The 13,706-nt window shown below is 42.5% G+C and overlaps 2 protein-coding genes across 3 annotated transcripts in view; one reads left to right on the top strand and one right to left on the bottom strand.

Moving 5' to 3' along the window:
* The window catches only part of mmp24 (matrix metallopeptidase 24), a gene marked incomplete at both ends in the record, with an annotated part of 367,122 nt that overhangs the window by 284,919 nt on the left and 68,497 nt on the right, over positions 1-13,706 (bottom strand). The gene's annotated exons all lie outside the window — the stretch shown is intronic.
* Positions 1-13,706, top strand: part of rtf2 (replication termination factor 2) — a 40,798-nt gene that overhangs the window by 22,846 nt on the left and 4,246 nt on the right. The window contains exon 7 of the mRNA XM_080548328.1: positions 11,846-11,900. Within this exon, the coding sequence (XP_080404454.1) occupies positions 11,846-11,900 (55 nt within the window). The remainder of the gene's footprint in view (positions 1-11,845; positions 11,901-13,706) is intronic.

Below are 13,706 nucleotides of genomic sequence, written 5' to 3'. Positions count from 1 at the left end.
AGTAGTGTTGTAGTTAACTAGGTAACAATGTAAAGTAGTGTTCTAGTTAACTAGGTAACAATGTAAAGTAGTGTTATAGTTAACTAGGTAACAGTGTAAAGTAGTGTTATAGTTAACTAGGTAACAGTGTAAAGTAGTGTTGTAGTTAACTAGGTAACAATGTAAAGTAGTGTTCTAGTTAACTAGGTAACAATGTAAAGTAGTGTTCTAGTTAACTAGGTAACAATGTAAAGTAGTGTTCTAGTTAACTAGGTAACAATGTAAAGTAGTGTTCTAGTTAACTAGGTAACAATGTAAAGTAGTGTTCTAGTTAACTAGGTAACAATGTAAAGTAGTGTTCTAGTTAACTAGGTAACAATGTAAAGTAGTGTTCTAGTTAACTAGGTAACAATGTAAAGTAGTGTTCTAGTTAACTAGGTAACAATGTAAAGTAGTGTTCTAGTTAACTAGGTAGCAGTCCAATCCATTTCGCTGCAGTATTTTGGCTTGTCTAGCGAGTTTGTGTTGTGATTCTCAACAACGTTGTTTTTGAGAAACGTGATTCTCAACAACGTTATTTTTGAATAATAAATGTGTGGACTGACGATGTAGCGCAGCCTAACTTATTCTAATAATTATTTAACATAGTTTCATTCTGATAATGACTCTCCCCTCCTCCCAGACAAGGTCACATTATTATTGGATTGGTTGTTTGCGTGTCGGGTGAAGTTAGCTAAACATTTAACCTGCTAGCTAGCAAGAGAAACATCATGTCACTCTCCAAAGGTCTAAAGAGGAAAGTTGACAGAAAACAGGGCATTTAAAGAGGAATGGACAGCGAAATATACGTTCATCCTACCTGGTTTCATCAATGCAAAGCCGAGACTCACATCTTCCGTGCTCACAATGTTCCCTTTCTATACATGCGAGTCGTCCTTTTCCTCAATGAATGCGATAAAGACGCACGAGAGGAATCGATTGATGCATAAAAACCTTGAGAACTGCCGGATTAAAGTGACGTCCATATAAGCAAATACTGACCGATGGGAGATGCCACTTTTCACATTAAGTGAGTACCAAGCCTGTCGTTATTGTATTTAATAACCTAATTGTATTTTGTATATTTTGAATGAATGGCTCATTGTAATTATTATCCCTAATAGCGTGTTTGCTCTGTCGTTTCAGGAACATAGGCCTATGCACCACCACCCCTCGCATAATCAAGCTGATTATTATTATTTATTTATTTTTTTCGCCGATTTTGTTGTCAATGTTTTTCAGAATATTAAACTGAATTTGCTTTGTTACTGTTCACATGTGTGTTGCAGTCACATATACGTAAACATTACGTTTGAATTATTTACTGAGCTGGTGTTATTTTTTTCAAACCACACATAGGGCTGCCACAAACGATTATTTTCATAGTCGACTAGTCACCGATTATTTTAACGATTAGTCGACTAATCGGATCATAAATTACAGCTTATCGCACAATTACTCAATCGCTCTTATTTAGCTATCATCTTCTAAATCAGCTTCTAAATTTAGCTTGAAGTTGTTAGTTGTTGTTGTAGGCATGTGCTAACTAAAAATAAAGACAATTAAAATGATTGTTCACTCAAAAATAGATATTTTAATGAACTTTGCAGATTTATTTCTGGCATCACTTGTATGTAATGTAATGTAAAGAGTAGTAGAGGGTGCAAACTGCTGAGTAAAATGAGGTAGGCTAGGCACTAGGCAACCAAAAGAATACAAAAACAAAAACAAATACTTGTACAGAGTACAAAAGTGTTGCTTTGCTTCACTCATCTCATAGTAGAACGCGCCTTCTTAGCACTGTAACGTTAAGATAACATTTTTAGCTATTTGATAAGTATCGCTTTGATGACAACGTAAAATAATGTAAGAAGGCTTTTAACGTAACGATATCGTTAGCCAATAACAAGCTAACTAGCTTACCGAGACGAGCCATCGTCTTCCTCGTCATCTGCCACAACGTGCTTCCTTTTTAGATGCTCGCGCATCATAGACGTGCTGCCATGATAAGCGAGTTCAGCTTTGCAAATTTTACATTTACATTCTTTTTTTCAACGTTGTGGTTGAAATGCTCCCACACTTTAGAGGTACGAGGACAGGAAGACATTTCTCTGTTTGTTTTTCCGGGGAAGTCACGTGTGCCCCGGATGACCGACACTGCGCATGTACATCAAAGACACTGGGAGACGTTAGCCAGTGGCAGCTTCAGGGAAGAAAAACGAATGCTTATCGAATGAAATGAATGGTCTTTATTGTCATTGATATAGTACAGGTACCAAACAACGACATTTGGGAGGGGGGGGGCTCCCCTGGTTCTAGGCCCCAAAAAAAAAAAAACTTAGTTCAGCTCCAAAAAAACATGCGACTACGGCGATTACCAAATATGTCGGCGACGATTTTGGTAGTCGACGTCGTCGTGACTAGTCGACTAATCGTGGCAGCCTTAACCACACACGGCTATTTCAGCACCGTGACACGTTGCCCACTCTCAACATGGATAAAAGTACAATAAGCATTATTCAGGTGGAGGTAGATTCTCTATTCGGACATTATAGGCGCTATATGTGGGACTGTCGGTCCGATATTGTAAAAAAATAAATAAAAATAAGAGTGGATTCTCAAAATAATCTGTTGGGTCAAATATTATTGGTGATGGGCCAGCAATGGCCCGCGGGCCGCCTATTGCCGACCCCTGCTATACACTATTTACCAGCACTGGATTTAATGACTGGAAAGATACAGTTTGCCTAGTGTAGTCTATCCATTTAATCCTTCCCTGGGCACCAGCACTACGGGGTAGTCCATCAATGTCGCTACAGGAAAGTCTAGGCTTATTTTTATCTCACGAGACATCAAAATAAGCCTTGATTTTCCTTTAGCAACATTGACGGAATACCGCCCTTGTTTAATAATGTACACTGCTTAAAATAATTAAGTGAACACTTAATCATCACATTATAACACCAAGTCAATTAAACTTCTGGGATATCGATCTGTCCAGTTAGGGAGCGTAAACGATTGTTAGTCAATTTCACCTGTTTTGGTGCAACCGAATGTGACAACAGGTGGACAGGAGAGGCAACAGCAAGACAACCCCCCCAAAAAGGAAAAGGTTTTGCAAGTGGTGGCAACAGACCATTTCTCTCTCCTTATCCTTCCTGACTGATTTTTCTCAAGTTTTGCATTTCGCTGGTGCCCTTGTTACTAGGGCTGCCACAAACGATTATTTTCATAGTCGACTAGTCACCGATTATTTTAACGATTAGTCGACTAATCGGATCATAAATTACAGCTTATCGCACAATTACTCAATCGCTCTTATTTAGCTAGCATCTTCTAAATCAGCTTCTAAATTTAGCTTGAAGTTGTTAGTTGTTGTTGTAGGCATGTGCTAACTAAAAATAAAGACAATTAAAATGATTGTTCACTCAAAAATAGATATTTTAATGAACTTTGCAGATTTATTTCTGGCATCACTTGCATGTAATGTAATGTAAAGAGTAGTAGAGGGTGCAAACTGCTGAGTAAAATGAGGTAGGCTAGGCCCTAGGCAACCAAAAGAATACAAAAACAAAAATAAATACTTGTACAGAGTACAAAAGTTTTGCTTTGCTTCACTCATCTCATAGTAGAACGCGCCTTCTTAGCACTGTAACGTTAAGACAACATTTTTAGCTATTTGATAAGTATCGCTTTGATGACAACGTAAAATAATGTAAGAAGGCTTTTAACGTAACGATATCGTTAGCCAATAACAAGCTTACCGAGACGAGCCATCGTCTTCCTCGTCATCTGCCACAACGTGCTTCCTTTTTAGATGCTCGCGCATCATAGACGTGCTGCCATGATAAGCGAGTTCAGCTTTGCAAATTTTACATTTTACATTCTTTTTTTCAACGTTGTGGTTGAAATGCTCCCACACTTTAGAGGTACGAGGACAGGAAGACATTTCTCTGTTTGTTTTTCCGGGGAAGTCACGTGTGCCCCGGATGACCGACACTGCGCATGTACATCAAAGACACTGGGAGACGCTAGCCAGTGGCAGCTTCAGGGAAGAAAAACGAATGCTTATGGAATGAAATGAATGGTCTTTATTGTCATTGATATAGTACAGGTACCAAACAACGAAATTTGGGAGGGGGGGGCTCCCCTGGTGCTAGGCCCAAAAAAAAAAAAAAAAAAAAAAAAACGTTTATTTCAGCTCCAAAAAAACATGCGACTACGGCGATTAGCAAATATGTCGGCGACGATTTTGGTAGTCGACGTCGTCGTGACTAGTCGACTAATCGTGGCAGCCTTACTTGTTACTACTGGTAGCATGAGGCGGTATCTGCAGCCCATTCAGGTTGCACAGGTAGTCCAGCTCCTGCAGGATGGCACATCCACTGGGCCGGTCCTAGGCATTTAGGTGCCCTAGGCGAGAGTATGATTTGATGCCCCCCCCCAAAACATTTTTTTTAGGGGCACCACCACCCCCACCACATTAAGCCATCAGTACTGCCTCATCACCACCCACACATTCAACAGTAAAAATATGGACAACAATGGTTTCAAGACAAAAATAGACAGTAGGCTGAGACATATTTTCATAGAGACATGAAATTCATAGAGACAAAATTATTGAAATGTAAAAAAAAAAAAAAAAAAAATGGGGGGGCATTTGGCGCCCTAGGACCGGCCCTGCACATCCATACGTGGCGGGTGTAGCTCAGGAGGTAGACTAGGACCGGCCCTGCACATCCATACGTGGCGGGTGTAGCTCAGGAGGTAGACTAGGACCGGCCCTGCACATCCATACGTGGCGGGGGTAGCTCAGGAGGTAGACTAGGACCGACCCTGCACATCCATACGTGGCGGGGGTAGCTCAGGAGGTAGAGCCGGTGTGTAATGATCGCAGATCCCCGGCTGGACCGGTGTCGCGGTGTCGTTGGGCAAGACACTGAACCCCAAATTGCACCCAATGTGGTGTGTGAACGGGCGAATGAGAGGCCATTGTAAAGCGCTGTGGAATAAGGCGCTATGGTAAGTGCAGTCCATTTTACACGTGCCATCGGAATGTTTGCTGTGTCTCCCAGCACAGTCTCAAGAGTGTAGAGGAGATACCAGGAGACGGGGCTATAGAAGGGCAACAACCCAGCAGCAGGACCGGTATCTGTTCCTTTGTGCGAGGAGGAACAGGAGGAGCACTGCTAGAGCCCCTACAAAATGACCTCCAGTGGGCTACTTGTGTGCATGTTTCTGACCAAACTGTCAGAAACAGACTCCATGAGGGTGGCATGAAAGCCCGACGTCCTCTAGTGGAATTTGTACTCGCAGCCCAGCACCGTGCAGCTCGATTGGCATTTGCCAGAGAACACCAGAATTGGCAGGTTCGCCATTGGCACCCTGTTCTCTTCACAGATGAGAGCAGGTTCACAATGAGCACAGGTGACAGACGTGAGAGAGTCTGGAGACGCCGTGGTGAACATTATGCTGGCTGCAACATCATCCAGCATGACCGGTTTGGCGTGTCAGTGATGGTCTGCGGATGCATATCCTTGAAGTGTCTCCTTAATTTCTTTAAGCAGTGTATAACAACAAGGTGTGGTGTCATCACACGTCATCACACATGTCATCATACATGTCATCACACATGCTGCTAAAGATCAACTTGGCCGCAAACATTTACATCAAGGGTTACGTCAAGGGTTGGTTTCTTGAGCCTAAATGTAAATGTTTGTGGTGAAATCCAGCCTTACTTCTTGAGCCCTGTTCCGTTTTCAAGAAAAAAATGGCCATGATTCCCACAAATATTGGCAACTTTTTTTGCTTTTTGGCAGGCACGTAGAGGATCCCAGTCCACACCCTCACAACAATTGTGACAGATCCGCCTCCTTGAGACGAGCTATTATCTCCTTGAGATAAACTAAACTGTAGTAAAGCTTTAGTAGTACAGCGGCTAAGCTCTCATATTATGAGAAATTGTGCACTTTTTGAAGAAAGCATGACATTTCTTCTTCTTTTCTAGTACATACCATAAGGTTTATTTTCAGATGTGGAGGGAAGTCAGATTTTACCCCAGAGGCCCGGGAGAGGTCAAATTCAAGATGGCCGCCAGTCCACCATGTCTAATGTTCAAACACGCTTAATTTTGGAACCAAACAGAGTAGAAAAACACTTACGGTGTCATTTCCAACTAAGTTAGTGATGCCCATTCATTTGGTGATACTTTTTGAGATTGCCAGAATTCAAGAAATGCAATTAGGTCAAGGTCAAGGTAAGAATTTACCTCAAAAAACACAATTAGTTGTAGTCGAAAACATACTTCAATTACTTTTTTACTGACCTTCATTATTCAGTTATTAGTTATTATTTACTGGGATCTGTGGTTATTTTATTTATTCCTGCTAAGCAGTGTTATCAGCAGATGGCCCTCTAGGGCACCAGTAGCTAACGCCAGTAGAGTAGAAGTCAGTAGGCTACGTGATGAGTGCAATATACACGAGACGGAGAGCACTTCTGACAGAAATATCCCAACAGGCAAAACTGACTTACTATGAACAGACAATATTAGTACACTTGAGTAAAGCCTTAAGCCCAATTTATACTTCTGCGTCGAATTTACACGCGGCTACGCCGTAGCCTACACAAGGGCTCTCCCAATTTATAGTTCTGCGTTGGTCGGTCTGCGTCGCCCTGCAATTACACCGTCACATCGCTAGTTGGCAGTGTGTTTTCTATGCCCCTTAATCATGTCGGCCGGGGCACAGGGTGACCATACGTGCAGATAGGAGTGCTCCGGTGTCCTGCTTTGGTAGTCTAATGGAAGTATATTACATAATAACAACTGCTCGGATAGGATTGCGGGTTGTTTTGGTTTAATAAGTGCCATAGCTGTAAATAAAACATGGATATAGGTCAAAATGCGCGTCTATCATGCACACATCAGCCTAACATAGATAGATAACTTTACATTAAATATCATGTCGGAATCATGTCAGAATCATGTGCTACCAAGCGGACCAATCACAGTTCTTACGGTCTGCGTAGTTATGCCGCGTAGTTACATTTTTGGAGAGGTGCGCGATAAGCTACGGCGTAGGCTCCGGGCCTATGCAGGCTACGGCGTAGGCTATGGCGTAGATTTTACGCAGAAGTATAAATTGGGCTTTAGTTCCTAACTGTAACATGCAAAGACATTGAATTTGATTATAGCCGGGAATGAGTTTGCTAGCTAGCTATGGCAGCGCTGATCAAAATATTTCTGCTAGCTAAACTAATGTCGGTCTGTTATAAAAGTAAATACATTTTTGATTGTACAACACCTGTCACGCACACACTTCCAAAAAACAAGTTGCCACTGTTCAGTAGGCCACCTGTCAAGATAAGGTCAAAAGACAAGGCACAACTTGCAGTACTCAAGAGTGACTGTGGTCTCTTTTCAAGGCTGTACATCTCCTGTCAAACACAAGATGGAGACATCCAATATTTCTTCTCCCATGAAAACCAGGCAGCCCCACCAGCTCTGTCAACTGGAGGAAAACTTCGGATTGGGGTTAAAGCAGATCTACTTCGCTGCCTGGAGTTAGATCTGCTCGAAGACAAGAGTGTGCCTGTGGCTGATGCAGTAATTCTCGATGGTGCAGCTGTCGTTCAAATGCTAAATCCTAGAACATCAAGAACATTTCAAGAGTATGGAGAAACAGTGTTTCCACCATACATCTCTGCTCAACTTCAGAAAAGCACCCGTGTCAACCTTGTCTGAGATGTATACCTACCTGCCAGCCTGAAAGCCTCAACCAGACAGAAGAGGGGAAAGGGCACCAGGAAAAGGGTGGCTCCTCCTACTGTGATGCCTAAGAACTGGAAGGACTTCCTTCGATGCGATGAGAACAAAACCGAGTTGTTTTCTTTCCTGTCACGCAAAGCTGTTCATCTACCTCTAGCACAAGGCAAGGAACTGTATGCAACAGATGGAACTGGAGTCTTAAAGTGCCAAATATGCACCCAGAACAGACTGCAACCCCCTGAGCCTCTCCTCCTTGGAAACATCCCTGGCGGTCCCTGGCAAAAGGTCAGGGCTGACTTCTAGACGACTCGACCTACCTCGTCATGTTCAACTACTTCTCGTGGTTCATTGAGGTTGCCAAGCTCCAGTCCACCACCTCGTTGGCAGTTGTGGAACGCCTTATGTCACGGTTCGCACGCAACGGAGTTCCACTTACAGTGGTCACGGACAATGGCCCCCAGTTCTCCTCTGAGACTGTTACGTCCACGTGTCCTTGTTGTGTTTCCTTCCCTTCTGTGTTCTCCTCTGTCATTCTACATTCAGGTGTCGTCAATTGGCCAATCTGTTCCCTCATTCATCATTCCAATCCTGTTCGCGTTCGCGTTCGGAAACCTCAGAACGTTGGCGCTGTCTGGCGAACGAGCCCGCGTTCATACCAGTGTATCGTTCGCCAGACAGCGCCAACATTCGGAGGTTTCCGAACGCGCACGCGAACCGGCGTTCGGAACTGCCGGTGTGAAAGCCCTATCAGATGATTGGAAATGAAGTAGTGTCCAGTTGTAGAATTCTATTTAGTAGTAGCGAGTCTGGGGCAGTTCTTATGCGCTCTGCCCTGCTGGTTGCGCGATGCTGGACAGCTGTGAAAGGAGTCTGACCAGGCAATCTTCAGGGTCCAGGGGCTTTAGTTTCTTAACTTTAGGTTATTTGTGTTATTTAGTACGTACCTTTCCATTTAGTAGTGTGTTTAGGTAAAGAGTAAGCTTGGTTTGTTCATTTGTTTGATTTAATATTGAGTACAGGTTATTTTCTAAAGGTGAGAGTAGGTGACCTTTGGATATATACCCTTGGGTATACATTACATCACGTAGGCCCACCTTTGTTAAATACATTAGGCAAAGGAGCGGCTGTCATTATGTAGCATTGTACACTGGTAGGGTCACACTTCATTCATTTTGGTTTCTTTGGTTTCTGTTGTCCTATTTGTACCTCCTATTTGTACCTCACCACCGTTTTCTTATTAAATCATTGCACCTTAGTTCTTTCGTGTTGTGCCATTTATTAGTTTTCACTCCCACAATAAGTGGCAACATACACCTTTATGTTTCGGCTCCCCCTACACCCCCTAGACGTAGAGCCATAAACTCTGGGAGCTCGTAACATAAATTGGGCGCTCGTCCCCGATAGCTATGTTCATTGTATGATTCAGTATGTTGCGCTTGTATTGTAAGTGGTAGTCTGATTTGAAAAGTCCTGTGCGTATCACTGAGTGCTTGTGGAGTAGCAATGGCTACCTTTGATGTTAGCAGCTTTCTGACTGATCTGTCTATAGATCAAATTAATACATGTCGAAAAGCTTGAGGCAGAGAAGGAGGGGAAAATACAGAAGCTTGAACCCCACCTCACCTTCTCCACCAGCTGGTTCAGCAAACACATTGCTTTGGCTCCTCAGTTCCATGAATCTGAAGTTGACTCATATTTTGGTGCTTTTGAGCGCATCGCAGTTTCCCTGCAGTGGCCTAAGGAGGTGTGGGCCCTCTTGATTCAATGCAAACTTGCCAACTCGGTAAAGCTCAGGAAGTGTTAGCCACACTTTAGTTAGAGGATAGTTTAAACTATGACATTGTTAAAGCTACTGTTCTCGCCAGTAAGGTTAGTGATGTTTCTTCTCTCTGAGAATTAATATTGCTAGAAGAGTTTAAGAGCAGTGTGCCCGAATGTTTAGTAACCTATCTGAATGAACAAGAAGTGATGTCATTGTCCCAGGCAATACGTCACAATTCCCGACTCGTATCCATTGCCCCGTATTGAAGATTGTGTGGACACTATAGGGTGTTCCCAATATGTAACAAAGGGTTATTTGTGTTATTTAGTACGCACCTTTCCATTTAGTAGCTTGTTTAGATAAGGATTAAGCTTGCTTTGTTCATTTATTTGATTTAATATCGAGTACCCTATTGAGGTGAGAAACCCTTGAATATACATTACATCACGTAGGCTCACCTTTGTTAAAAAGGTTAAATAGGCAAAGGAGCGGCTGTCATTATGTAGCATTGTACACTGATAGGGTCACACTTTATTAATTTTGGTTTCTTTGGGTTGACACCGCTCATAGTCTACCTGTTGTCCTATGGCTGTGTATTTGTACCTCACCACCGTTTTCTTATTAAATCATTGCATTTTAGTTCTTTCTTGTCGTGCCATTTATTAGTTTTCACTCCCACAATAAGTGGCAACAAACGTTATGTTTCGGCTCCCCCTACACCCCCTAGACGTAGAGCCGATAAGATCTGGGAGTTCCTAACAGAGACCTTTCACCATTTCTCAAGAGCCTGGGAGTTCACCTATGTGACCTACTATATCCACAAAGTAACGGCGCAGCAGAAAGGGCCGTTCAAACTGTGAAGCAACTCTTCAAGAAATCATCTGACTCATACCTGGCACTCCTGGCCTACCGCTCCACCTATATCCCCTCGCTGGTGGATACAGCCCATTCAAACTCCTCCAAGGATGGCGCCTCCGCACAGCGGTCTGCCCACCCTTCACTCCTCCAGCCTTCAAGGGAAAAGACCAGGGGCCGTATTACAGAAACTTCCTACCTTAAGTCCTAAGATAGGAAAGTAGGAGATAGGATTTGTCTCAATTTGGTATTACAGAAGCAAATCCTAACTAACTTTAGGAATCATATCTGATCTCATCCTAAATATTAAATCCAACGTCGTTTGTCAACGTTTATGTCTGTTACCTAGCAACCAATGGTACTTCCATCTCGCGCAGCTCCTTTGTAAGGTAGCCTATACTTTGTAACGTATTGTAACGTCCCTATATTGTAAACAATAATATCTTATAATTATCATTTTGATACATATGATGTCTGTGTACATTAAAAACTGTTGTCGTCATCACAAGTTAGAAAACTGCCACTCCTTGAACAATAGCAACGGAATTCTGTGAAACCTGCAGCGCTCCACCCCCTGGGTGTGATGTCTGACAGCTAGGACAGCCTAACGGTTATCCTAAAGTTAGGTGACTTTATATAAGATTTTGTGAAGTTAGGAAGCTTGTGTAATACACTTTTCCTATCTCAAGTTAGGATAGGAACATTGATTTAGGAACTGTGATCTGTAATGGCTTTTCGGTCCTAATCCTTATTACCATGGTTACCAAACAGTTAAGATAGGATATGCAATTTAGGAAGTTTCTGTAATACGGCCCCAGCAGTCAAAGCTGAAACAGACAGCTCACTTTGATACTCGTCACAGGGCCAAACTGCTGCCAGCGTTCAGCTCAGGTGACTGTGTCTGGGTTCGAGACTCTAAATCAAAAGGTACTGTGCAGCGAGAAACTCACACGCCACGGCCGTGGAATAATCCCCGAGACCCTCCGATTCAGGATCAGGTAGTCCACCCTGGCCTTGATAGCTATTGTGTTAAGAAGTAAGAAATTATAGTAAGTAAGTAAAACTTTATTTACATAGCACCCTTCCCAGCACGGATGCAAAGGGTGCTTTACATACAAGAATAAACAAATACAAAAAGTGCAAATTTGAAACACATCAATGATTAAAAACACAAAGGGGACAACATAAACAAAACATAAACAGGAACAATAAGAAGGCTAAAATGGACTGCCGGAAGGAGCGGCTCTGAGGTTAGGGGGGAGGGTGTTCCAAAGTCTAGTTGTGGTTTGTGCCACCGGGCATGTTAAAAGGGGCTGCATTAAATGGGGGCTTTGTCAGGTGTTCGTCTGAGATACATGTCTCCATCTCCGTCGTCATCAACCTCTTCACAGTTACAGTGTGGAAATGACTGACTTCTACTGTTCTTGTTTCTTCTTCTTCAGAAATCAAAGAAGAGCAAAGCTTCCGAGGCCGTCTCCAAGCCTTCAGTCTCCAAAGGTACATTACAGCTCTCTCATATGATCTGTTGTTTTATACAAGCCCCCACATGAGGTGCGGCTGTGGCTCAGGAGGTAGAGCCTGCGTCTAACGATCGCAAGGTCGGCGGTTCAGCCGTTCGATCTCCGGCTGGCCACATGTCGTGGTGGCAAGACACTGAACCCCAAATTGCTCCCAATGAGCTGCCCGGCGCCTAGCATCGTAGCTTGCCGCCATTGGTGTGTGAATGTGTGTGTGTGAATGGGTGAATGAGAGGCCATTGTAAAGCGCTTTAGAATAAGGCGCTATATAAGTGCAGTCCATTTACCATTTACATGAAGGTAGACATTATTACAACCACAGTGTGGTTTGTGTCAATGCATTCAGTCTCCATCCTACCTGTTAATGGCTGATGTGGTTCATGAATGCCAGTGACCACACAGAAATGGGAACAATTTGCAAAACCATGCAAAGCCTGACCTCATTAGAATAATTCCAATGAGCTTCTCACATGAGATCTCACAACCCCTACCATTACTCCAGACCAGGAGGGAGATGGCTGCAGTGAAGCTGGTCAGGAACATGCACGATGAGCAACACCCTTTGCATGACCTTCTACCTCCAACACGAGGCAGCTGCACTGCCAGGACACTGAGGAACCAGCACAAGCTGGCTGAACCAAAGGCCAAGACCAGCAGGCTGAAAAACTCAACCCTGCATACTGCAGTTAGGCTGTAGAAAGACAGTATCTAGACCGCACAAATATCACAGCATGGCTACCATGACTGCTACCTGCCCTTGCTTTGCCGGCCTGAAATATTTTTTACCTTAAAATTGTTGTGTATGTAACTTATCTTTTTTATTGTCATGTATGCATTTCTGTAAAGCTCTGCAGTTTTTCAGTGGGGCCTTGGCTCCACTGCAAGCATGAATTAATCAAATCAAATCAATCAAATCACATGAATGTCAATATTTGCATGCATGCGCAACACAGCATAGTTATAAAATGTCCTCATAATACCTCTAGTATTACCTCTAAAACAAAACCACAAATTATTTTATATTTTTGCTATGATATGTATATGATAAATAGGAATCTGTTTGTAACAATAGCTAGAAAATTACTTCTTATAATATGACGAATTGGAATAGGAAGTAGTAACTTGAACATCAATATTTACAGGTTATGTGCGTGTGCCTTATCTTGTCCAAACTTGTTTGTGTGGCATGAAATCCCAGTGATTTATTAACTGAAGACACTTCTGCAAGCCTACATGGTATTGATGTACTGAATACTACCGCATAGTTTAGTAACAATGGGCCCTAAATGTGTCATATTTAGAAGTGTTTCCTATTGGCCCCAATAAGAGCCAATTACCAGACTTTTTTTTTATTATTTCAAACTGGGTCATGCAGACTACTGCAACATTGCAGTCATTTACCCTGCACTGGGTTTACTGTAGACTAACTCCACAGTTCTCCTCTTTGTCTCTACCCAAACACAGGGATGCAAACACATACAGTGGGCTCAAGAATTATTGGCACCCCTGACCAGCAATGCACAAACAATACTTTAATATAATAATTTATAATAATGAACAATATAATTATAGAGAAAGGGAATACACCAACATGTGCCAAATACTGTACTTTATTAATGTTTCAATGGAAACAACCAAAATCATAACAATCATTTAATAAAAGGTTTCAGAATGATTGGCACCCTTCACCTAGTACTTAGTACTTTTTTCCGTAATATCATATGACCATGTGACGAAAGCCTGTGCTATATGCTTAAATAAATAGGAAATGATGTGTAATATGTTC

Source organism: Nansenia antarctica (genome assembly GCF_963989245.1).
Source record: "Nansenia antarctica genome assembly, chromosome: 18".
In the NCBI taxonomy this organism is placed as follows: Eukaryota; Metazoa; Chordata; class Actinopteri; order Argentiniformes; family Microstomatidae; genus Nansenia; species Nansenia antarctica.
Note: the sequence above shows the minus strand (reverse complement) of the source record. Positions and strands in the feature narration are given on the sequence as shown.